We start from the raw sequence: 26936 nt of genomic DNA on the forward strand, positions 1-26936 counted from the left end.
TTTAAGAACCGCTGCTATAGGCAGAAACTAAAACAGGAAGTGTCCGTGCTTAGGTCTATCCAACGTTGGTCTGACCAATTGGATTTCACGCCTCAAGATTGCTTCGATCACCTGGACTGGGATACGTTCCGGGTAGACTCAGATAACAACATTGACGAATACGCTGACGAATACGCTGACTCAGTGAGCGAGTTTATAAGGAGGTGCATTGGAGATGTCGTACCCGCTGTGACTATAAAAACCTTCTCGAAACAGAAACCGTGGATTGGATGGCAGCATTCGCGCAAAAACGTAAAGAATGTACCCCCGCATTTAATCATGGCAAGGCAACTGGGAATATGGCCGAATACAACCAAGGAAATCAAACAAGCAAAGTGTCAGTATAGAGACAAAGTGGAGTCGCAATACAACGGCTCAAACATGAGACGTATTTTGCAGGGTCTACAGACAATCAAGGACTACAAAAAGAAAACCAGCCGTCGCAGACATCGACGTATTACTCCCAGACAAATTAAACAACTTTTTTGCGCGCTTTGAGGACAACACAGTGCCACCGATGCGAACCGCTACCAAAGACTGTGGGCTCTCCTCCGTGGCCGACGTGAGTAAAACATTTAAACGTGTTAACCCTTGCAAGGCTGCCAGCCCTGACGGCATACCTAGTTGCGTCCTCAGAGCATGCTGGTGTGTTTACGGACATATTAAACCAATCCCTATCCCAGTCTGCTGTCCCCACATGCTTCAAGATGGCCCATAGCACTCCCTTCTGTCATCATGAAGTGCTTTGAGAGACTAGTCAGGGATCATTTCTTCTCCACCTTACCTGCCACCCTAGACCCACTTAAATTTGCTTACCTCCCCAATAGGTCAACTGACGATGCAATCGCCATCACACTGCACACTGCCCTATCCCATCTGGACAAGAGGAATACCTACGTAAGAATGCTGTTCACTGACTACAGCTCAGTGTCCATGGGTCTTGACCCCACCCTGTGCAACTGGGTCCTGGACTTCCTGACGGGCCGCCCCCAGGTGAAGGTAGGAAACAACATCTCCACTCTGCTGATCCTCAACACTGGGGCCCCACAAGGGTGCGTTCTCAGCCCCCTCCTGTACTCCCTGTTCACCCACGACTGCGTGGCCATGCACACCTCCAACTCAAATCGGCAAGTTTGCAGATGACACAACAATGGTAGTGGGCTTGATTACCAACAACGACAAGACAGCCTACAGGGAGGTGGTGAGGGCCCTCAGTGTGGTGTCAGGAAAATAACCTCTCACTCAATGTCAGAAAAACAAGATAGATGATCATGGACTTCAGGAAACAGCAAAAGAAGCAACCCCCTATCCACATCGACGGGACAGCAGTGGAGACGGTGGAAAGTTAAGTTCCTCGGTGTACACACACAGACAAACTGAAATGGTCCACCCACACAGACAGTGTGGTGAATATCTATTGCATCTTAGCTGCTCTCTCACTGCTGATCCATATATTTATATATTCTTATCCCATTCCTTTACTAGATTGTGTGTATTAGGTTTTGTTGTGGAATTGTTAGATATTACCCGTTAGATACTAAAGCACCGTCGGATCTAGAAGCATAAGCATTTCGCTACACTCACAATAACATCTGCTAACCATGTGTATGTGACCAATACAATTTGTACAATATTTGCACATTCTTTTTCAAAACTGTACTTTGCTAACTCAGATATGTTCTTTTCACATTGTCCATTCTAGCACGGTTCCAGCAACTATAGTGGATGCGTAAACAGGCCAGTACATCTCAGTAGTGTGAATCAGGCATTGGAGTAATTTATACACTTTGGAAATGTAGAAGTATGTAGTCAACAGGAGGGCAGGGGTACGTACCTCAAGTGGTGAGTCACAGAGAAATCTCCTGAACTGTAGAGGGGGGACGAGCAGCCAGCGCCAAGAGAAAGAAAAGGGAGAAAAATAAACAGTTAGTTATGAGGGTCACTTAATCTCTATGGGCCACGAGTTTCAAATGAAAACCATACATTTTCCCAGTAACTGTCTCTTATGGTGTAACACTCCCATTCCTGTGCTTATTTAGATGTAATATATCAAATGGAGAGTAAATTCAGTATGCCATAGAGAGGAAGATCGTGTTTTCACAAGAGGAAACATTTGTCTTGAGGATCATACGAGCGGCAGTTGGTGCCGTTTATTTTTTATTTTTTAAATGAGCATGGTCTTAGTATTACAGCATATTGGATGACTGTCATTCATATTCCATTCACCCAGTAACCAGGTTGACACATTCAATACCACCTTGTACATTGTTTCCTGCATCTAGCTGATCTAGGGTGTAATCATTAGTCCAAAACAAGAGTTTCTATTGGACAAATTCAGGTAGGTCCATCCCCGTTTAGTTCCGCTTGCTTCCGTTTAAGAAACGTTTTGAATTGGCGGAATGAATACAACCCTGATCACCCGCGCACATAGTTCACTTTCATAGCAGACACATACAAGAAGCATCATCACTTTGCTAGTAGTTTAACTCCTTCTCGCATCTACGCACAATCATCTTTCTCTACGCTTGTGGACTTCAGTCCACAACACAACAGTTGTCTGTGACCAGGTGAAAAAACCTCTCCAAGCCAAACCTTCATACCATAACCGCTACACAGAGCCTACATCATTGTCAACATATTAGCTAACATCATAGTAAACATGGCTACTAGAACTAGCGCGTTAATAAGCCCACAAACCAATCCATGGGTACAATCACGCAGTACAGTGTACAGCAAGCAGTTTAACAGGTAGACCGGCGGGCTTCGTGGCAATAAATTAATAAAACCGTAAGCTAACCTTGTCTTGGAATAGTTGCAGTGTTGGATATCCTTAGCCAGCTAGCTAACATAAGTAGCATTCCTCTCTGAGTCAGGCTGTTCAGTAGGCAAAATTAGCTGTATAAGCTAAGTGAACAAAACACAATGAAATATAGCTCTCTCCTTAACCCTTGGCCTACAATGGGCGCGCGCCCCTGCGGAAATCTAATTAATTATTTATTTTTTTAAACATAAAAATGTGTCTGTTTAAGCTAGAGATTGTTTGCAATCGACCACATCCGCCGATATCGCCCTTCTATACCAATGGTGAAAGGTGGCAAAGCTACAGCTGTGTTTCTCAGACCATGAGACTTCCCAAAAATCGGACTTCTCGTGGAAACGTCTGCAGTGAATGGTTTGGCCTACAAACTATGACCTCTCTGTGGAAAGACTCTCACGAACACAATGGTGTTCTTTTTGGCCTAGGACACACACAAGCCTCACAAGACTCGTCTGAAGGTCCCCGGTAGCAGTTAAAAAAAATGAAGAAAACAGTATTAAAATATGGGGATAAATACAAGTAAAAAAATATATATATATTTTCCTGATTTATACAGTGCATTCGTAAAGTCAGACACATTGACTTTTTCCACATTGTTACATTCGTCTTTTCCCCCCCCCTCAATACCCCATAATGACAAAGCAAACAGGTTTAGAAATGTTAGCAAATTGTATAAAATAAAAAAATGAAATATTACATTTACCTAAGTTTTCAGACCCTTTACTCAGTACCTTGTTGAAGCACCTTGGCAGCAATTACAACCTCTAGTCGTCTTGGTTATGACGCTAAAAGCTTAGCACACCAGTATTTCGGGAGTTTCTTTCATTCCCCTCTGCAGATCCACTCAAGCTCTGTCAGGTTGGATGGGGAGGATCACTGAACAGCTTTTTTCAGGTCTCTCCAGAGTAGGGTTGCAAAGGGTCTGACATTTTCCATGGGAAATTAAGCCCGGGAATTTGGGGGATTTGGCTTAAATTAACCAAAAAAAAGTTAGCTTATAACAGTGAACCTTTTTTTGTGGGATACACAAGGCAATCCTAGGTCTTGTGGCATATTTTGGTTAAACTATCCCCAATTCAATGGAATTGCATTGTGCATTCTTCCATCACATGTGCAGTGTAGTCTTCCATCACATGTACAGCTGATTCTCAAGATCTTGCACACTAAATGAGATGCTATTGAGCCCACACTACTAAACTGCCTGAGCCAAGGACTACATGGTTTCTGGCATGTTTTGATTACAATACTTTTTGTTAACTAGTAAATAGTAACCTACAGCAAAGTGTGTTGAAATCATTTCTAACTTGTTAACCATTTCTGATAGTTAGTTTTTGCTACCATGTAGGTTTTAGCTTGCTTGAGCCTGCTAACAGTGTTAATTCACCTGTTTCCATACATGTTTCATTTTAAAACGTTTATCTTAGAAAGGAGTTGTTTAATCTAACTGCTTAACTATTTATCTGTACATTGAATTGTAAATATATATATATTTTTGTACAATTATTTTTTAAATCTAATCTTTAGAGGAAAATGCCACGGGCACTATCTGATGTGTGGAGAGATTTCACTGCAGCTAATGTAGAAGGAAAAGCTGTGTACAATTGCAAATACTGTGCCAAATCATATGTGAAGAATGCAACAAAGATGCAGAATCATCTGGCCAAGTGCATAAAGTTCCCTCAGCACTCACAACCTCTGACAAAAGTCCCTGAAAACTATGAATCAGACACCTTATCGATAGCAACAGCTCATGGTCCTCCTGGAATCAGAAGGTTTTGACTCAATGGAGTAACATAGTCAGAGAAATGCTGATGAATGTCTTGCTCGAGCTGTGTATGCAACTGGTTCACCTCTGATGCTCACAGGCAATGTGTATTGGAAGAGATTTCTGAATATTCTTCGCCCAGCATACACGCTTCCACCAGACATGCTTTATCTACTCATTTTATGGATGCAGAGTTCCAGTGAAGGTCAAGCAAATCACAGAGAAAGCAAACTGTATTGCAATCATCTAGGATGGGTGGTCGAATGTTCGTGGCCAAGGAATAAACTACATCTCCACCCCTCAACCAGAATTCTACAAGAGCACAGACAACAGACACACTGGTCTCTACCTTGCAGATGAGCTGAAGGCAGTCATCAATGACCTTGGACCACAGAAGGTATTTGCACTGGTGACAGACAATGCTGCGAACATGAAGGCTGCTTGGTCTAAAGTGGAGGAGTCCTACCCTCACATCACACCCATTGGCTGTGCTGCGCATGCATTGAATCTGCTCCTCAAGGACATCATGGCATTGAAAACAATGGATACACTCTACAAGAGTGCAAAATAAATGGTTAGGTAATGTGAAGGGTTATCAAGTTATAGCAGCAATATACCTCACCAAGCAAAGTGAGAAGAATAAGAGCACCACATTTAAGCAGCCCAGCAACACCCGTTGGGGTGGTGTTGTCATGTTTGACTGTCTTCTGGAGGGGAAGGAGTCTCTCCAAGAATTGGCCATATCACAGTCAGTCTGCCGATAGCCCCATCAAGAGGATCCTCCTGGATGATGTATTTTGGGAGAGAGTGGTATGCAGCCTGAAACCTATAGCAGTAGCCAATGCACAGATTGAGGGAGACCATGCCATCCTGTCTGATGTTCAGACTCTGCTAGCAGATGTAAGAGAAGAAATCCGTACCGCCCTGCCCACTTCACTGTTGCTCCAAGCAGAGGAAAATGCAATTCTGAAATGCATCAAAAAACATGAAGACTTGTGCCTGAAGCCCATACACACCGCAGAGTACTTGTTGGACCCCAAGTATGCTGGCAAGAGCATCCTGTCTGGTGCAGAGATCAACAAGGCCTATGGTATCATCATTACCGTGTCTCGCCACCTTGGCCTGGATGAGGGCAAGGGTCTTGGCAGTCTGGCGAAGTACACTTCCAAGCAAGGGCTTTGGGATAAAGATGCAATATGGCAGTCGTGCCAACATATCTCATCAGCCACCTGGTGGAAGGGACTTTGTGGATCTGAGACTCTTTCCCCTGTTGCCTCCATCATACATCATTATGTAAAAATGTACCACTAGCCACTTTAAGCAATGCCACTTAATACAATGTTTACATACCCTACATTACCCATCTCATATGTATATACTGTACTCTATATCATCTACTGCATCTTGCCATCTTTATGCAATACATGTACCACTAGCCACTTTAAACTATGCCACTTTATGTTTACATACCCTACAGTACTCATCTCATACGTATATACCGTACTCTATACCATCTACTGCATCTGCCATGCCGTTCTGTACCACCACTCATTCATATATCTTTATGTACATATTCTTTATCCCTTTACACTTGTGTGTGTGTGTAAGGTAGTAGTGTGGAATTGTTAGGTTAGATTACTGTTGGTTATTACTGCATTGTCGGAACTAGAAGCACAAGCATTTCGCTACACTCGCATTAACATCTGCTAACCATGTGTATGTGACTAATAAAATTTGATTTGATTTGATTTGATCCTCCAAATCCCACCAACATCAGCCGCCTCAGAGCGCAACTGGTCCTTGTTTGGGAACACACACACCAAAGCACGCAACAGGCTGACCAATACAAGGGTTGGTTGCCATCCGGGCAAATTTGAGGCTTTTTGAGCCTGACAACGAGCCATCCTCAACAAGGTTGGAAAGTGACAGTGAAGATGAGGCCTCAGAGTCTGATGTTCAAGAGGTGGACATTGAGGAGGTCCAGGGAGATGACATGGAAGCCTGAGAGGAAGACAACCAAAGCATTAGTTTCTAGACTATCATTTTACAGATGTATGTTGAAAACGTTTTTGAGAGATGCGCTGGATCATTCAATATTCCCTTTCTTTTGTTGTTCAGTGAAATCATCTCATGAAGTTAACTCAATTAAAATTCAATTCGTAACTAAATTGTTTTTTTTTATTTCTATTGGAAGGATTTAATCATTTGCAATTATGTATATTAATGATAAGGTAAAACGTTAATGTTTCTGTCTCCATATATGGTAAATAAATATATATTACGTAAAAAACATTTAAATGGTATATTAATTTGCATATATTACCGTTAATTCCCATATATTCCCACGCAATGTTTCCACCTCTGAATATTCCCCCAAAATGTGCAACCCTACTCCAGAGATATTAGATCGGGTTCAAGTCCGGGCTCTGGCTGGGGGCTGCTCAAGGACATTGAGACTTGTCCCAAAGTCACTCCTGCATTGTCTTGGCGGTGTGCTTAGGGTCGTTGTCCTGTTGGAAGGTGAACCTTCAACCCAGTCTGAGGTCCTGAGCGCTCTGGAGCAGGTTAACATCAAGGATCTCTGTACTTTGCTCCGTTCATCTTTCCCTTCGATCCTGACTGGTCTCCCAGTCCCTGCTGCTGAAAAACATCCCCACAGCATGATGCTGACACCACCATGCTTCACCGTAGGGATGGTGCAAGGTTTCCTTCAGACGTGACGCTTGGCATTCAGGCCAAATAGTTCAATCTTGGTTTCATCAGGTCAGAGAATCTTGTTTCTCATGGTCAGAGTCCTTTAGGTGCCTTTTGGCAAATGCCAAGCGGGCTGTCATGTGCCTTTTACTGAGGAGTGGCTTCCATCTGGCCTGATTGGTGGAGTGCTGCAGAGAAACTGGAGCTCTGTCAGAGTGACCATCGGGTTCTTGTTCACCTCCCTAATCAAGGCCCTTCTCCCACGATTGCTCAGTTTTCCCGGGATGCCAGCTCCAGGAAGAGTCTTGGTGGTTCCAAACTTGTTCCATTTAAGAATGGAGGCCACTGTGTACTTGGGGACCTTCAACGCTGCAGAAATGTTTTGGTACCCTTCCCCAGAACTGTGCCTCGAGGACAATTCCTTCGAATTGTCCTCGAAGAAATTGTCTCGGGACAATTCCTTCGACCTCATGGCTTGGTTTTTGCACTGTCACCTGGACCTTATATACACAGATGCCTTTCCAAATCATGTCGGGCGGCAGGTAGCCTAGTGGTTAGAGCGTTGGGCCAGTAACCGAAAGGTTGCTAGATCGAATCCCCGCGCTGACAAGTTAAAAAATCTGTCGTTCTGCCCCTGAACAAGGCAGTCATTGTAAATAAGAATTTGTTCTTAACTGACTTGCCTAGTTAAATAAAGGTTCAATAAAATAAAAAATGTCCCATCAATTGAATTTACCACAGGTGCACTCCAATCAAGTTGTAGAAACAGATCAAGGATGATCAATGGAAACAGGATGCACTTAAGCTCAATTTTGAGTCTCATAGCAAATTGGGTGAATACAATTGCAAAACATTTCTAAATACCCATTTTCGCTTTGTAATTATGTGGTAGTGTCTAGAGGATTTTTTTATTTATTTAATCCATTTTAAAATAAGACTAACGTAACAAAATGTAGGTAAGTCAAGGGGTCTGAATACTTTTGGAATGCACTGTATGTGTGCAAGACAAAAGATTGAAGTGCCTTTTGAACGGGGTATGGTAGTAGGTGTCAGGTGCACCAGGTTGAGTGTCAAGAACTGCAACGCTGCTGGGTTATTCATGCTCAACAGTTACCCGTGCATCAAGAATGGTCCACTACCAAAAGGACAGCTAACTTGACAAAAATGTGGGAAGCATTGGAGTCAACATGGGCCAGAATCCCTGTGGAACGCTTTTGACACCTTGTAGAGTCCATGCCACAACGCATTGAGTCTGTTCTGAGGGCAAATGGGGTGCATCTCAAAGTTTTGTACACTCAGTGTACTGTATATGCAGAGAAAGAGAGAGGGAGAGTAACTCTGCAAACTTGAGACAAGTCACACTCCATTAGTCTGTGCATAAAACAGAGGTGGTTACACACAAACACGAAATCCATAAAGAGAGGAGTGTACAAAAGCAATTTTGTACACTCCTCTATTCCAGAATAACAACCAATCAATGAACACATACCCCATATCTGTGTTATTACCGTTATCACTGTGAGGTCTGGTTGTGATCTATAAAAGTATCAAACAGTGCTCCCTGTGGCACTAAAACCCGCATCAGGACAGGGGGGGAGAGGCTGGAAAGAATTACTTTAACAGCAGGAGCAAAATGCCACACATCTTATCATGCTGCTCCTAATCTCTCCCTGTCCACTACTCCTGCTGTGGATACTGTGGCTCACTGTACTCCTACTATTCGTCCACCTGACCAATATGTACTCCAGCACTACTACTAACACGTTACAAACTTGCTCACACATACTGGCACACGCACACACGTTTATGGGCAAACACACACACACACACACACAGTATAGACACAGGTGGAGTGTGGTCACTCCACGTGCCATTCAACCAGAGCACTGAATTGACCCCAATCTTGCAAAGTGCATTATTGCAGAAGGGACAGCAAATTAAACACTTTTCTAAACTGTCCCAAAAAATTAATTAACGAGTTAATGAACAGAACAACATCACCCACTATTAGATTACTTAATTTATTTGCTGTGTGGCAGAGCTAACTCAAACATGGCTAATGAATATAAAAACATCTTATACTGGAACATGAAGGATATCAAATTACATAATTTGACATTGAAATGGGGGGGAAAGTGAGAGTGAGTGCAAGAGAGAGAGATGTCGTAAGAACAGTGGCAGGCAAACTGTGGCTATGAGGTCTGGTTTGGCAGAGCTGGCACTACGATCCCTACCTCTCTCCTGTTACCATGCCAGGCACTCATAAGCAGGGGGCTGCTGGGTAATCTTCCCCAGAGGGCTGAGCAGCAGAGCGTTTTTCCACTTATGTCTCCACTCAGTCACTCACCAGCCTGCTCTCATGGAGTCTGGTAGCCCTGACCCCAGTCTGGCCACAAACACACTGTACAGCAGGCATACACACAAAACAGACCACACACAAACACACGCATATCTCAATACACACGCACAAACACACACACCATATTTTTGTATGTAATGCTTGCAGACACAAACCAATGACATAGGCAGAGAGACAGACACACACACACGTCTAGAGCGTGCAGGCGTCTCATACAGATACTGTACTGCTCCATTTAGTAACTTCCTAGTCTTCCTCACTCTCACACATGGCGCCCATCAGTTCCTCTACAGCTCTCCCTCTCCTATAACAAAACGCTCATCTGTGTACCATTAGGAAGGCAAGCAGCCGTCTCAGACGTACACGATATTTCTCAATCAAACACACACAATAGTTATCACAGACACGTTCTCCCTCACACACACACACACACACACACCAAAGTCAACGGTCTCGATAAAGTCTAATGGCCACTAAGCTCTCTTCTCCACATTAGCGAGCTCACTCAATCACAGTGTGTTGGCCTGCTCATTTGTCAGCACTCTTGCATTGCGAGACATGGCATGCGATCTCTGGTGTAAAGAATCCCAGACTTTCCTTTCCTCCCTCACCACACTATTTTTCATGGAGCCTCATCCTCCTATCATTTGGCGATTCGAAATCAATGACCACTTCATTTTACTTTAAGGACTGGGGCAAAAACTGGGGAAAACTAAAATGTTTGTTAAGGCTGGTGAAAATGGTTGCCTGGGAGAATACAAACAAAGTGAGTTGACCTCTGGCCTTAAAAGGAAGTTATAGGGGCTCTGTAGGGACCTAGAACTTCAATGGAGTTCGGCTACTAGAAAGCTTTGAAACGTGACGCAGCATTTAATGAACCTTACGGAATTGAGTGCATCTATGATGCAACTAGTTACTCTTTGAAAAACATTTAAGAAAATGTGTAAAACCAAGGCCGTAAGCTATTTTTTTCAGCAAGTCTTTCCTTTTCTTTTGAATAAAGAAAGTCCCTTCCAGAAAATATTCATACCCCTCAACTTATTCCACATGTTGTGTTACAGCCTAACTGTATAATTTATTATTTTTCTACACACAATTCCCCATAACGACAAAGTGAAAACATGTTTTTAGAAATGTGAGAATTTATTGAAAATGAAATACAGAAATAGTAATTTACATAAGCATTCACACCCCTGAGTCTATGCATGTTAGAATCACCTTTGGCAGCGATTACAGCTGTGTGTCTTTCTTGTACAACTTGGATTGTACAATATTTTCACATTCCATAGATTTTCAAAACGATTTAAGTCAAAACTTTAACTAGGCCACCCTTCTTTGCGAGGCATTGGAAAACCTCCCTGATCTTTGCGGTTGAATCTGTGTTTGAAATTCACTGCTTGAGTAAGGGACCTTACAGATAATTGTATGTGTGGGGTACAGAGATGAGGTAGTATTTCAAATATCATGTTAAAACACTATTATTGCACAGAGTGAGTCCATGCAACTTATGTGACTTGTTAAGCAAATTGTTAAACATTTCTAAAAACATAATTCCACTTTGATATGCGGTATTGTGTGTAGGCCAGTGAAACTTTGAATTCACGCAGTAACACAATAAGTGGAAAAAGTAAAGGTGTGTGAATACTTTCTGAAGGCACTGTATGTCCTTTTTTTCTGTTTCTCCCCTTCATTTTCCACTGTGAACCCCTGTCACGTGCCATGGTCTGCCGTCAGGTAGAGTAAATACTATTTAAACAGGATTTGTTGAGTTGCAAATCGTAAATATATGACTATGACTACTGTTCCCTGAAGGAGGGAAACGAGGTACAACACACTATGTGGAGTCGCAATCTCACAACTTCAGTTGAAGGATTTACAATCACACCTGACAAGTCCAATGAAATCCGCACCTAGCTGGAAGTCCCGCCTTCCACAGGTGATAAGCGTGAGGCTCGGATTCATTCCTTCAATTTAATAACAGGTGTTGTACCTTGTTTCCCCCTTCAGGGAACAGTAGTTATAGTCATTACGTTCCATTCCCTTCTCGTCAGCCAACTTCAGTACAACACACCATGAGGAAATATAATCATGCCCCAAGCAGATTGTGTGGCGATGCCAAACTCGTGTATGGTGATGCCCAACTCCCTGGTTCTGAAAGACACTCATTAGGCCCTAAAAGACACCCAACATGAGCACCCAAAACAACCAGACAAACGATTGTTTATTAGAAATCAAAATAGGGAGAGACAACTAAAAGACGTTAACCCTCCATATCGCTCAGGGCAACTGGAGCACTGCGCCAGACGCTCTTAAATATCACATGTGCCTGCATAGGTGAAACACCTTCTGACTAACAAGATGACAAGCCAGCACAGGTGTAACAATTACTGGCTAACGAGGTGGCACCAAATCGGTGCACCCAACCTGCTAACGTCCAACCTTGAAATATACATAGAATAACCAAAGCCTGTAAGACCACAAATATATTCCATATTTTTGTTGAACAAGTTTGCTCACAACCAACAGAAAACAACTTCCATATCACAACTTATATCAATTCTAAAAGCAGTGCAAATCTCAGAGTGACGCAGCCGTACCAAAGTGTATTGGGCTTTTCTCGCGCTCTTGAGGAAGACTATAGGTAATGGTGACAGCAGTGGTTGGCACTACTTTTATTGATCTCACATTATTTCAGAAGCTGAAGAAGCAAGAGCAGCATCTCCTGCTTGTTCAGAATGAGCGGTCTGTCTACCAGAAGATGGTTGCTGACTGCAAGACCACCTGTCAAGACCTGCAGTTGTCTCTGGGGGGCCCTACTCAGTGCCTCTTTGCTTGACATCGTGGGAAAATAAAAAGTAATCAACCAAGACCTCCAAAAGTCTGGTTCATCATTGGGAGCCATTTCCAAATGCCTGAAGGTACCACGTTCATCTGTACAAACAATAGTATGCAAGTATAAACACCATGGGACCACATAGCCTTCCTACCGCTCAGGAAGGAGATGCGTTCTGTCTCCTAGAGATGAACAAACTTGTGAGAAATGTGCAAATCAATCCCAGAACAACAGCAAAGGACCTTGTGAAGATGCTGGAGGAAACAGGTACAAAAATATCTATAGCCACAGTAAAACGAGCCCTATATCGACATAACCTGAAAGGCCGCTCAGCAAGGAAGAAGCTACTGCTCCAAAACCGCCATAAAAAAGCCAGACTATGGTTTGCAACTGCACAAGGGGACAAAGATCGTACTTTTGAGAGAAATGTCCTCTGGTCTGATGAAACAAAAATAGAACTGTTTGGCCATAATGACCATCGTTATCTTTGGAGGAAAAAGGGGCAGACTTGCAAGCCGAAGAACACCATCCCAACCGTAAAGCACGGGGGTGGCAGCATCATGTTGTCGGGGTGCTTTGCTGCAGGAGGGACTGGTGCACTTCACAAAATAGATGGCATGCGGCAGGAAAATTAATTTAAATGAAATCTCAAGACATCAGTTAGGAAGTTAAAGGTTGGTCGCAAATGGGTCTTCCAAATGGACAATGACCCCAATCATACTTCAAAAGTTGTGGCAAAATGGCTTAAGGACAACAAAGTCAAGGTATTGAAGTGGCCATCACAAAGCCCTGACCTCAATCCTGTAGAAAATGTGTGGGCAGAACTGAAAAAGCGTGTGTGAGCAAGGAGGCCTACAAACCTGACTCAGTTACACCAGCTCTGTCAGGAGGAATGGGCCAAAATTCACCCAACTTATTGTGGGAAGCTTGTGGAAGGCTACCCGAAACATTTGACCCAAGTTAAACAATTTAAAGGCAAAGCTACCAAATACTAATTGAGTGTATGTAAACTTCTGACCCACTGGGAATGTGATGAAAGAAATAAAAGCTGAAATAAATCATTATCTCTACTATTATTCTGATATTTCACATTTACAATAAAGTGGTGATCCTAATTAATGACCTAAGACAGGGAATTTTTACTCTGATTGAAAGTCAGGAGTTGTGAAAAACTGAGTTTAAATGTATTTGGCTAAGGTGTATGTAAACTTCCGACTTCAACTGTATACACACACACACACACGAACATCACGCCCCATTCAGAGAGAGACAGACAGCTGCATGGGAGATCTCACATTTTTCACCATGTTCTTTACAAAAGGATAGATTTGGATTTAGATAAACTTGGATTTTTCAGCAGGTACATATGCAGGATGCTACTCTCCACAGCATGGCCTTCATTCCAGATCAAAACGGAAAACCTACAACATCATTTTAAACCAAAATTAACCGGAGAGATTACTTCTTCCAAGGGATCCTTTTTCCAAGCTATACAGAGGATGCTCTAGCAAACAAACAGCAGAGACCTGAGGACACCATTCCAACCTGGAACTGAGTGAGTAGTGTTTGGTCTGACGCTATTTTGAAAGCCAAGAAGAATAAAAAATAATGAAAAAAATAAATCAAGTACATTACAATGATATATTTTACTTTATGGGGACTGAATGCTGAGTTAAGGGTCCCAGGCTTGCAAGGACAGACCAGATACAACTTCAATTAGCACTAAGGTGTGAAGTTAAGTGTCGAGGTCTTTGGGCCCAACAAGTGGCGGGAGTCTTTGAAGCATCCTCTGAAGCCCCCTCCTGAAGTTCCAAGACCATTAACTGGCATTTTCTACAAGAAACCTGCCTCCAGAAATAAAAGCTTCTCCCAAGTGGGTGTGACACCTACTCCCGTTGCCTGCTGCTTCAAATCAAACTTTATTTGCCACATGCGCCAAATACAAGTGTAGACTTTACCGTGAAATGCTTACTTACAAGCCCTTAACCAACAGTGCAGTTCAAGAAGAAGAAAATATTTACCAAGTAGGCTAAAAATAAAAAGTAATAATAAAAAGTAACAATCAGAGAAACGAGGCTATATACAGGGGGCACCGGTACCCAGTCAGTGTGCAGGGGTACAGGGTAGTTGAGGTAATCTGTCGGATCGAGTGAGCTGAGCTCTGGGCTGCAGCACGCTATGTCGAACGGGTGTCCACGCTAAGTTCGGTATCGATATGGTGTTCCTGGGGGTGCCACGGACCACCAGCTTGTCTTAGGAAGGGTGTGCTTGGATTCCACCTGGTGATATGTTCACCGTCAACCCTGGCCTGTCTCCCCGTCTGGTACAGGTACCCCCACCACACTCACCCCTGTCTCCCGAGCTTTAGCTCGCTTCCAGCACACATGCACTGCTGGGGCGAGTGACTCTGAACTTACAATGGCTAACCCAAAGTTGTTATAAAAATAAAAAAAATCTTGTGCATTTTTCCTCATGACTCCTGCATGCTTTGTTGACTACAAACTTTCTTTACCAAACTGTGGGACAGACTGTGTTTGTTCCCACACTCGGGACTGACTCCATTGGTTACATGTACTTTTGGGCTCCCATCCTATTCTAACCACCTCTCGCCGGCTTTGTATTCATGTTACCTGATGAAATTACTGTACAATATGATAGTTGCCATCTGATGCACATTCAGATGTCATAAATCAGCACTGCAGAGCTCTCCCTGTCCTATGCCGTGCCTTGATTGTATTACTGTTGATGATATCTGGAAATGTGCATGTACACCCTGGCCCTTCTATTGTTGCTAGCCCAAATTCTGACTTGTGCTCTGATATCTGCTTCACTGATTTTGGTTCTCGTAAAAGCCTGGCTTTTATGCACGTTAACACTAGAAGCGTATTACCTAAAATGGATACATTTTAAGTGTGGGTTAACAGCTCCAATTCAGATGTGTTGGTCATTACTGAGATGTGGTTAAGGAAGAGTGTTTTGAATACTGATGTTAACCTTTCTGGTTATAACCTTTTTCGGCACGACTGATCTTCCAAAGGTGGGGGAGTGGCAATCTTCAGTGCTCGGGTGTCTCCACCAAGTCTGTTCCCAAACAATTTGATTTGTTTGCAGGTTAAGCATTCAACTTTCAAATAGCTCTTTGTTGACTGTTGCTGGGTGTTATCGTCCTCCATCAGCACCGGCCTGTACCTTAAATGTCCTAAGCGCTCCCCTGGCCCCTTACACTAAGTCTGAATTTGTCCTGCTAGGTGACCTAAACTGGGACGTGCCTAAACCACTTGACAATAGCAATAGGACTCCCTAAATCTTTCTCAGGTCATTACCAATCCCACAAGGTATGACTCCAAACACCAAGAAAAGGCTACTCTCCTCGATGTTATCCTCACAAATAATCCTGACAGGTATCAGTCTGGTGTTTTCTGTAATGACCTTAGTGATAACTGTTTTCCAGCCTGTGTTCGTAATGGATGCTCAGGGAAACAACCTGTCCTGATTTGTCATAGACGCTTGCTAAAAAACTTTAATGAGCAAGCCTTCCTTCATGAACTGGCCTCTGTAAAATGGTACAGAATCAGCTTGATCCCCTCTGTCGAAGAGGGGATTTAAAAAAACTGTTATTGTTAATACGTCCCCATAAAGAAAATGAGAATTAAAAACAGGTTCAGCCCCTGGTTTGACCGTGATCTTGCAGAGATATTCCACCTCAAGAATTGCATTTGGTAGAAAGGCTCGGCTGACTGACTATCGTTCAGGCAAATGAGAAATAAGTGCACTCAAGCTATCCGGAAGGCCAAAGTAAGTTACTTTAAGGAGCAGTTCTCTTTCTGTGGGTCTAACCCCAAGAAATTCTGGAAAACGGTTAAAGACCTGGAGAATAAACCCTCCTCATGTTCCTGCTCATGTTCCTTAATGTTGATGTGGTTGTTACTGACAAGAAGCACATGGCTGAGCTCTTTAATCACCACTTCATTAAGTCAGAATTTCTATTTGACTCAGTCATCTCTTCATTCAAAGACTCAATCATGGACACTCTTACTGACAGCTGTGGCTGCTTTGTGTTATGTATTGTTGTCTCTACCTTCTTGCCCTTTGTGCTGTTGTCTGTGCCCAYTAATGTTTGTACCATGTTTTGTGCTGCTACCATGTTGTGTTGCTGCCTTGTCTTAGGTGTCCATGTAATGTCTCTCTTGTTGTGATGTGTGTGTTGTCCTATATTTATAGTTTTTTTTTGTTTCTTTAAATCCCAGGCCCCCGTCCCCGCAGGAGGCCTTTTTCCTTTTGGTAGGCCGTCATTGTAAATAAGAATTTGTTCTTAACTGACTTGCCTCGTTAAATAAAGGTTAAATAAAATAAATTTATCGTACATTTATCTAGCATCTCCCATGTAGGGTTTTCCAACTTAAAAGTCCATGGCTTTTTAATACTGAACAAATTTCTAAACGCAACATGCAACAATTTTACTGAGTTACAGTTCATAGAAGGAAATCAGTCAATTGAAATAAACACATTTGCTAACTGCCTGGTACTGAGCACTATTGTCCCTCTAATCACTCTGACCTCAATGAAACTGTAATCGAAAATCTAATCAAACACTTCATGAGAGCCCATGAGATCATGTTGCGAAACATTTCTATAGGTTGTTATGCAATTGCGTTAAAAAGAGGAAGATCAATTGGCTTTCTATAGGCTAGGCCTACAATATTTATTTCAACTTTCCTAATTTTAAGCACATTGCCTCTCTTTACAACAGGAGTATAGCCTACCTGGCTGGCATGAAAATTAACGACGGGAAAAAGTGTCCTCCATTTGCTATTTAAGTGCATAGATTACATGTATTTTTTCCCCTGCCCCTGTTGAGACTGGTGCATGATAATGTTCCATTCTAAATCAAAACTGTAAAGATAAGAATAAATCAAGAATAGTCTGATGGGTGACAATATTAGCCGATCACTTGTGAATTATTTATTTTCACTTGTGAATGATGCCCAGCTTGTGTTCAGCAAGGCAAGAACGAATGCCTTTTTTTGGAACTCTATCAAATCATAGGTTGCATACCTCATTTAGCCTAGCCCATAGGCCTGTATATTTTGATAAGGTTTGGATCACAACTAAAGTGGTCAAATAACTTCTTAAAATGAAACACATTAATCCACTTTACAACGGGTGTAGGCATACATACGCAGCATGTGAGTTTCAAGTTTGGAAAGTACATTTTCACCATGATATTATAATAAAAGCATTACATGCATAATCGCATTTCCGGTCACATATGAGAATGGTGTTTTCCCACTCTTACAGCCTACTGCCATGTGCACATGTAGGCGCTTATAATGTAACGAAATAGCCTAATAGTAAAACATTAAAGTTAAAAGTTCTGATCTGTTGTGTCAGTGTCATTGCTTAAAAAAGTTGATGCTAGTGGTTGTATTAATTTGTGATCTATCCCATCCCACAACTGTCCCAGCCATGTTTGGATTACTTCTTTCTCGCACAGAATAGGCCAACTTTTTGTACAATGGGGATAGTAGATTGACATAGGCTAGTGCTTTTGCTGTTCGTTAAGCCTACTCATCGACACCATTCTGTATACTTCTGGCCCTTCTTTGGACACTGTTAACTAACCTACAGACGAGCTTCAATGCCATTCTACTCTCCTTCCGTGGCCTCCAACTGCTCTTAAATGCAGGTAAAACAAAATACATGCTCTTCAACCGATCGCTGCCCACACCTGCCCACCCATCCAGCATCACTACTCTAGACGGTTCTGACTTAGGTATTTGTAGTTGTCCACATATTCTAGGTGTCTGGATAGACTGTAAACTCTCCTTCCAGACTCACATTAAGCATCTCCAATCCAAAATTAAATCTAGAATCGGCTTCCTATTTCGCAACAAAGCATCCTTCACTCATGTTGCCAAACATACCCTCGTAAAACTGACTATCCTACCGATCCTTGACTTCGGCGATGTCATTTACAAAATAGCCTCCAACACTCTACAACAAATTGGATGTAGTCTATCACAGTGCCATCCGTTTTGTCACCAAAGCCCCATATACTACCCACCACTGCGACCTAAATGCTCTCATTGGCTGGCCCTCTCTTCATATTCGTCGCCAAACCCACTGGCTCCAGGTCATCTATAAGTCTCTGCTAGGTAAAGCCCCGCCTTATCTCAGCTCACTGGTCACCATAGCGGCACCCATCTGTAGCACGCGCTCCAGCAGGTATATTTCACTGGTCATCCCCAAAGCCAATACCTCCTTCGGCCGCCTTTCCTTACAGTTCTCTGCTGCCAACGACTGGAACAAACTGCAAAAATCACTGAAGCTGGAGACTCATATCTCCCTCACTAGCTTTAAGCACCAGCTGACAGAGCAGCTCACAGATCACTCCACCTGTACATAGCCCATCCAACTACCTTATCCCCATACTGTTATTTATTTTGCTCCTTTGCACCCCAGTATCTCTACTTGCACACTCATCTTCTGCACATCTATCACTCCAGTGTTTAATTGCTATATTGTAATTATTTCACCACTATGGCCAATTTATTGCCTTACCTCTCTTATCCTACCTCATTTGCACACAGACATTTTCTATTGTATTATTGACTATGTTTGTTTATTCCATGTGTAACTCTGTGTTGTTGTTTGTGTTGCACTGCTTTGCTTTATCTTGGCCAGGTCGCAGTTGTAAATGAGAACTTTTTCTCAACTAGCCTAACTGGTAAAATAAAGGTAAAATTTAAAAATCTTGTTGGCTGACGAAAAGTAAATGGACCATTTTCCCAATATCTTCAATATGCGCCTCGGAATTGGATAAGGACGTGCAGTTGCGTCCCCGACGTGTTGGTCTTTACTTGTAGTCTGTGAGAAAGACACGATCATGTGACAGAGAGCCATTTGAGTGAGAGGCACTATTGAGCATGCAGCCGGGAGAAGGGCACAACAGCCACTGGCCGCAAAAGGCAGGGATTTATCAGGGGGCATTACAGCCAAACAAAGGGGATGCCGCTGGGAAATTCAAGGCAGTATAAAGTGCTTGTCAAATTGTGAATGAGAGTGATGAAGTGTGTACAGCCTGCACAAAAAAACAAAGCAGAGCTCATGCCTTTCTTGCAACTTTTTTCAAATCATCATTAGAGTCGCATCATGCAAACAGCTGACAATTTCATGACCATCTGTTTCAATCATACAGTTTTTCAATTCCCCATCAATCCACGGAGCCTTAACAGTTCTAACAGTCAGTTTCTTAGCAGGTGCATGGTTATCAATAATTGCAACAAGTGCAGCATCGGGTGCTCCTTAATCACATCAGACGAACAAATATTTTTTTACATCCACATCAAAATATTTTGTATGATCTCACACACTATTTTAGGCCCAGCTTTCAGAACTTTGACTTTCCTGGATATAGCCACTATACTGCATCCAATGGGTACAGATACAACTTTAGAACAAAGTTCTCCAGTATTAGTAAAAATGTGATCAGTACATGTGGGTGACCTTGTTCCTGTAGTGTTTGTAAACACCCTGGCAGGTTGATTAATAACCTGAACCAGATTACAGGCACTGGTTACAGCGATAACTTAGTGGCAAGAAAAAGTATGTGAACCCTTTGGAATTACCTGTATTTCCACATAAATTGGTCATCAAAGTTGATCTGCTCTTCATCTGCTCTTCATCACAACAATAGACAGTGCGCTTAAACTAATAATACACAAATTATTGTATTTTTCTTGTGTATATTGAATATATCATTTAAACATTCACAGTGTAGGTTGGAAAAAGTATGTGAACCCCTAGGCTAATGACTTCTCCAAGCCAGCAGCATACCACCATGCATAGCACTGCTGGCTTGCTTCTGAAGCTAAGCAGGGTTGGTCCTGGTTTGTCCCTGGATAGGAGACCAGATGCTGCTGGAAGTGGTGTTGGAGGGCCAGAAGGAGGCACTCTTTCCTCTGGTCTAAAAAATATCCCAATGCCCCAGGGCAGTGATTGGGGACACTGCCCTGTGTAGGGTGCCGTCTTTCGGATGGGACGTTAAACGGGTGTCCTGACTCTCCGAGGACATTAAAGATCCCATGGCACTTATRGTAAGAGTAGGGGTGTTAACCCGGGTGTCCTGGCTAAATTCCCAATCTGGCCCTCAAACCATCACGATCACCTAATAATCCCCAGTTTACAATTGGCTCATTCATCCTCCTCTTCCCTGTAACTATTCCCCAGGTCCTCCTACGGCAACTGCTCCGCCCACAACCGTAAGGCTCTCCAGAGGGTAGTGAGGTCTGCGAACGCATCACCAGGGGCAAACTACCTGCCCTCCAGGACACCTACACCACCCGATGTCACAGGAAGGCCATAAAGATCATCAAGGACAACAACCACCCAAGCCACTGCCTGTTCACCCCGCTATCATCCAGAAGGCGAGGTCAGTACAGGTGCATCAAAGCAGGGACGAGAGACTGAAAAACAGCTTCTATCTCAAGGCCATCAGACTGTTAAACAGCCACCACAACATTTAGCGGCCGCTGCCAACATAGCGGCCGCTGCCAACATCCAGCCACTTTAAAAATGGGAATTGATGGAAATTATGTAAAAATGTACCACTAGCCACTTTAAGCAATGCCACTTAATACAATGTTTACATACCCTACATTACCCATCTCATATGTATATACTGTACTCTATATCATCTACTGCATCTTGCCATCTTTATGCAATACATGTACCACTAGCCACTTTAAACTATGCCACTTTATGTTTACATACCCTACCAGTACTCATCTCATACGTATATACCGTACTCTATACCATCTACTGCATCTGCCATGCCCGTTCTGTACCACCACTCATTCATATATCTTTATGTACATATTCTTTATCCCTTTACACTTGTGTGTGTGTGTAAGGTAGTAGTGTGGAATTGTTAGGTTAGATTACCGTTGGTTATTACTGCATTGTCGGAACTAGAAGCACAAGCATTTCGCTACACTCGCATTAACATCTGCTAACCATGTGTATGTGACTAATAAAATTTGATTTGATTTGATTTGCTGTAAATGAGAACGTGCTCTCAGTCAACTTGCCTGGTAAAATAACAGATAAATAAAAATTGGAATTGGAATCAGGAGTTAGCTAACCTGGAGTCCAATCAATGAGATGAGATGTTGGTTAGAGCAGCCTTGCCCTATAATAAAATCACAAAATTTAAGTTCGCTAATCACAAGAAGCATTGCCTGATGTGAACCATGCCTCGAACCAAGATTTGTGGACTTGCATAAAGCTGGAAAGGGTTACAAAAGTATCTCGAAAAGCCTTGATGTTCATCAGTCCACGGTAAGACAAATTGTCTATAAATGGAGAAAGTTCAGCACTGTTGCTACTCTCCCTATGAGTGGTTGTCCAACAAAGATGACTGCAGAATGCTCAATCCTAGTGTCAGCTAAAGACTTACAGAAATCTTTGGAACATGCTAACATCTCTGTTGACGAGCCTACGATACGTAAAACAAACAAGAATGGTGTTCATGGGAGGACACCGCGGAAGTAACCATTGCTGCACGTCTGAAGTTTGCAAAAGTGCACCTAGATGTTCCACAGCACTACTGGAAAATATTCTGTGGACAGATGAAACTACAGTTGAGTGGTTTGGAAGGAACACAACACTATGTGTGGAGAAAAAAATGGCACGGAACATCAAAACCGCACACCTACTGTAAAGTATGGTGGAGGGAGCGTCATGTTTGGGTCTGCTTTGCTGCCTCAGGTCCTGGACAGCTTGCTATCGTCGACGGAATAATTCATTCTTAAATTTATTAAGACATTTTGCAGGAGAACGTTAGGCTATCTGTCCGCCAATTGAAGCTCAACAGAAGTTGGGTGATGCAATGACGCAAAACACAGAAGTAAATCAACAGAGTGGCTTCAACATAAGAAAACACCCCTTCTGAAGTGGCCAGGTCAGAGTCCTGACCTCAACCCGATTGAGATGCTGTGGCATGACCTCAAGAGAGCAGTTCACACCAGACATCCCAATAGTATAACTGAACTGAAACAGTTTTGTATAGAGGAACGGTCCAAAATTCCTCCTGCAGGTCTGATGCACAACTACAGAAAACATTTGGTTAAGGTTATTGCTGCCAAAGTAGGGTCAACCAGTTATTAAAACCAAGGGTTCACATACTTTTCCCATCCTGCACTGTGAATGTTTACACGGTGTGTTCAATAAAGACATGAAAACATAATTGTTTGTGTTTTATTAGTTTAAGCAGACTATGTTTGTCTATTGTGACCTAGATGAAGAATTATATGACCAATTTATGCAGATATCCAGGTATTTCCAAAATGTTCCCATACCTTTTCTTTCCACTGTACCTCTTGATTGGACAGCTTGATGAAAACCAGTCAATATTCAGGTCCCCAAGAAAGTAGACCTCTGTTTACGTCACATACACTATCAAGCATTGCCCACATATTATTTAGATACTGACTGATAGCTCTTGGTGGCCTTTAGCAACACCCCAAAAGAAATGGCTTTAGATGTGCCAGGTGAACCTGCAACCACAACACTTCAATACCACTTGACATAAGATATTCTCTAAGCATTACAGGGATATGGCTCTGAATATATACAGCAAAACCTCCCCCAAAAGCAAACAAAGCAAGAGAAAATATATATATACCGACAGCAGTCCATTAAATCAGTTGGTGTGTGTGTAAGTATGTGTGTGCTGCGTGGTTGAAGCATAGGCTTCACTCGCTCTTCCCTTCCAGGCTTTGGGCAGGGAGGGTGAACAATGAGCCCGTCATAGTGAATGTAAGCAATGTCTCCACGCACTCTGGCCGCTTTAATGGCTGGGATAAGTTCTTTCCTCTTCTGGCACACAGCTTCAGGATAGTCCTCATTAGGGCTCCCGAATGGCGCAGCGGTCTAAGGCGCTGCATCTCAGGGCTGGAGGCGTCACTACAGACACCCTGGTTTGAATCCAGGCTGTATTCGAATCCAGGCTGTATCACAACCGGCCGTGATTGGGAGTCCCATAGGGAGGCGCACAATTGGCCCAGCGTCGTCCGGGTGTGGCCGGTGTAGGCCGTCATTGTAAATAAGAATTTGTTCTTAACTGACTTGCCTAATTAAATAAAGGTTAAATAAAAAAATTGTTTTGGGCTCTTTCTAGAACTGCTACCTTGTCCATGAAACTCGGGAACTTGACCACTATTGGCCTGGGCCGGTGGTGTTTTTTCCCAGCCCTGTGGGCGTGCTCCACACCTCAATCATTTCTCTCACTTTGTCCTCAGACTCCGTCCAGGTCTCATGTGACGATTCTGCAATTCAGTCCACAACCATGTTGTTCTACCTTGATAGTCCCTCGAGATAATCTGATTTCTCCGTCATTGTTATCATGGATTCACATACAGAACTGGTGTCCTCTCGCAATGACTTACAGATTACTGTTATCTTCCCGTTCTCCTGTTTAAACTCATTGAGCTGACCCTGGGAGAACTGCACTGTTCTTCAGGTCCTGGACCTCTCTGGTCAGGTTGTCCATTCCAGTATTTGGACAAAACAATTAACTATATTGTAGAACTATTTTTGTTTCTTTAAAAGATCCTTCACCTGTGATAGAGACAAACCACTGTCCTCAACTGTACTCCCCCCGGCGTTGGTCTTTGTAATGGTAGAAACGCAGGTTACGCTGTTACTCCTCGCAGTTCCAGACAGGGCAGGTCACAGGGAAGATTGAAAACAACAAACAGCAGAGATCCAGACAGCCACAAGCTCGGGACAATGCACGTTCCCAGTCACAATGACTAACAGCATTCAAGCTCTCAAGAAAACCCAGCTAGCTTGATAGGTGGCTAGCTGTAACGCAAAACAACTCCTCAGACCCAGCAGGAACACTGGACAGATAGTATCGGTCCAAGGAACTGATGCCAACCACATTGCAGGATCCAAACTGAACTCTGTGGAACTTTGGGTTGACATAACTGTGTTTATTCGGCATGGTTTGCCTGAAGCCCGGTTCACTCTGGGTTCGGTGGTTCCGGCAATCGGTAACGCACCCCAATTGGCAGTGCCCCTTGAAGGTTATTCTGTCACAATGAGCCTCACTCGGTTTACGCTGGTACTCAGCGCTGGACCCCACAGATTAAAAATAAACCCATGCAAAAAACACCCTCATGAAGGTTGTCATACCATCCAGTCATAGGTACCTGTGCCACAGCAACTTGTAACCCAGCTGAAACAGGAACAGAGAGCTCTGAAAAAAATGTACCCCTTCAATGGGAACTGACAGGGGCTATTCATAATTTAATCTAATTCACAGGAATGAAACCAATCGCCTATAGAACCCATAACCTGCATCACTAAGTGATTCAGAGAGTCGAGTGCGCTATAGGCAGGAATCAGCAATGAATCACTGTAATGAGCCACCTATGCGGGAGGAGTATCCCCTTGTGGACAGAGAGTGAATCGCCCAACTTATTACTCTCACCCTGAGGAGACTGATATACCAAATCAAATGTTATTTGTCACAATCACCGAATACAACAGGTGTAGACTTTAGTGAAATGCTTACTTACAAGCCCTTAACCAACAATGCAGTCCAGAAAAGTAAGTTCATTTATTATGCCTGGGGGGCAGTATTGAGTAGCTTGGATGAATAAGGTGCCCAGAGCAAACTGCCTGCAACTCAGGCCCAGAAGCTAAGATGTGCATATTAATAGTATATTTGGATAGAAAACACTCCGAAGGTTCTAAAACTGTTTGAATGATGTCTGTGAGTATAACAGAACAAATATGGCAAGCAAAAACCTGAGAAAAAAATCTGACCAGGAAGAGGGAAATCTGAGGTTTGTAGGTTTTCAAGTCTTGCCTATCCAATATACAGTGTAAAATTTGGTCTGATTGCACTTCCTAAGGCTTCCACTAGATGCCAACAGTCTTTAGAACCTTGTTTCAGGCTTCTACTGTGAGGGGGAGAGAATAAGAGCTGATTGAGTCAGGTGTCTGGCAGAATGCCATGAGCTCAGTCTCGCGCGCAGCCGTGAGACTTAACTCCGTTCCTACGAACTGTAATGGAACTGTCGTCTGAACTAAGTGCCTGCGCCGTGTGAATTTGCATTTGTGAACTAAACGCGCGAACAAAAAGGAGGTATTTGGACATAAATTATGGACTTTATCGAACAAAACAAAAATGTATTGTGGAACTGGGATTCCTGGGAGTGCATTCTGATGAAGATCACAGGTAAGTGAATATTTAATTACAACATGGCGGGTATCTGTATGGCTTGTTTTGGTCTCTGAGCGCTGTACTCAAATTATTGCATGGTGTGCTTTTTCCGTAACGCTTTTTTGAAATCTGACACAGCGGTTGCATTAAGGAGACGTTTATCTAAAGTTCCATGTGTAAGACTTGTATCTTTTATCAATATTTATTATGAGTATTTCTGTAAATTGATGTGGCTCTCTGCAAAATCACCAGATGTTTTGGAAGCAAAACATTACTGAACATAACGCGTCAATGTAAACTGAGATTTTTGGATATAAATATGAACTTTATCGAACAAAACATACATGTATTGTGTAACATGAAGTCCTATGAGTGTCATCTGATGAAGATCAAAGGTTAGCGATACATTTTATCTCTATTTCTGCTTTTTCTGACTCCTCTCTTTGGCTGGAAAAATGGCTGTGTTTTCTGTGACTAGGTTCTGACCTAACATAATCGCATGGTATGCCTTCGTCGTAAAGCCTTTTTGAAATCGGACACTATGGTGGGATTAACAACAAGTTTATTGTTAAAATGGTGTATAATACTGTATGTTTGAGGAAATTTAATTATGAGACTTCTGTTTGAATTTGGCGCCCTGCACTGTTGTCATATCGATCCCATTAACGGGATTTCAGCCGTAAGAAGCTAAGTAAAAAATGTAACAGAGTTAAAAGAGCAGCAGTAAAATAACAGTAGCGAGGGCTATATACAGGGTGTACCGGTACAGAGTCAATGTGTGGGGGTACAGGTTAGTTGATGTAATATGTACATGTAGGGTAGAGTTAGTGACAATGTATAGATAATAACCAGAGAGTAGCAGCAGCGTAAAAGAGGGGGTGCAAATAGTTTGGGTAGCCACTTGATAGCAGTTCAGGAGTCTTATATTTTGCGGGTAGAAGCTGTTAAGATGCCTTTTGGACCTAGACTTGGCAGTCTGGAACCGCTTGCCATGCGGTAGCAGAGAGAACAGTCTATGACTAGGGTGGCTAGTCTGACAATTTTTGGGGGCCTCTGACACTGCCTGGTATAGAGGTCCTGGATGGTAGGAACCCTCTGTAGTGTCTTGCGGTCGGAGGCCGAGCAGTTGCCATACCAGGCAGTGATGCAACTAGTCAGCATAATCTCGATGGCGCAGCTGTAGAACTGAGGACC

General features: G+C 42.9%; 1 protein-coding gene across 2 annotated transcripts in view; it reads right to left on the reverse strand.

The window, feature by feature from the left end:
• LOC111951822 (arginyl-tRNA--protein transferase 1) overlaps nucleotides 1-26936 on the reverse strand; it is a 181009-nt gene that overhangs the window by 91254 nt on the left and 62819 nt on the right. For both annotated transcript variants that reach the window (XM_023970061.2, XM_023970060.2), the window contains exon 8: nucleotides 1874-1906. In XM_023970061.2, the coding sequence (XP_023825829.1) occupies nucleotides 1874-1906 (33 nt within the window). The remainder of the gene's footprint in view (nucleotides 1-1873; nucleotides 1907-26936) is intronic.

Source organism: Salvelinus sp. IW2-2015, linkage group LG25 (genome assembly GCF_002910315.2).
Source record: "Salvelinus sp. IW2-2015 linkage group LG25, ASM291031v2, whole genome shotgun sequence".
NCBI lineage: Eukaryota > Metazoa > Chordata > Actinopteri > Salmoniformes > Salmonidae > Salvelinus > Salvelinus sp. IW2-2015.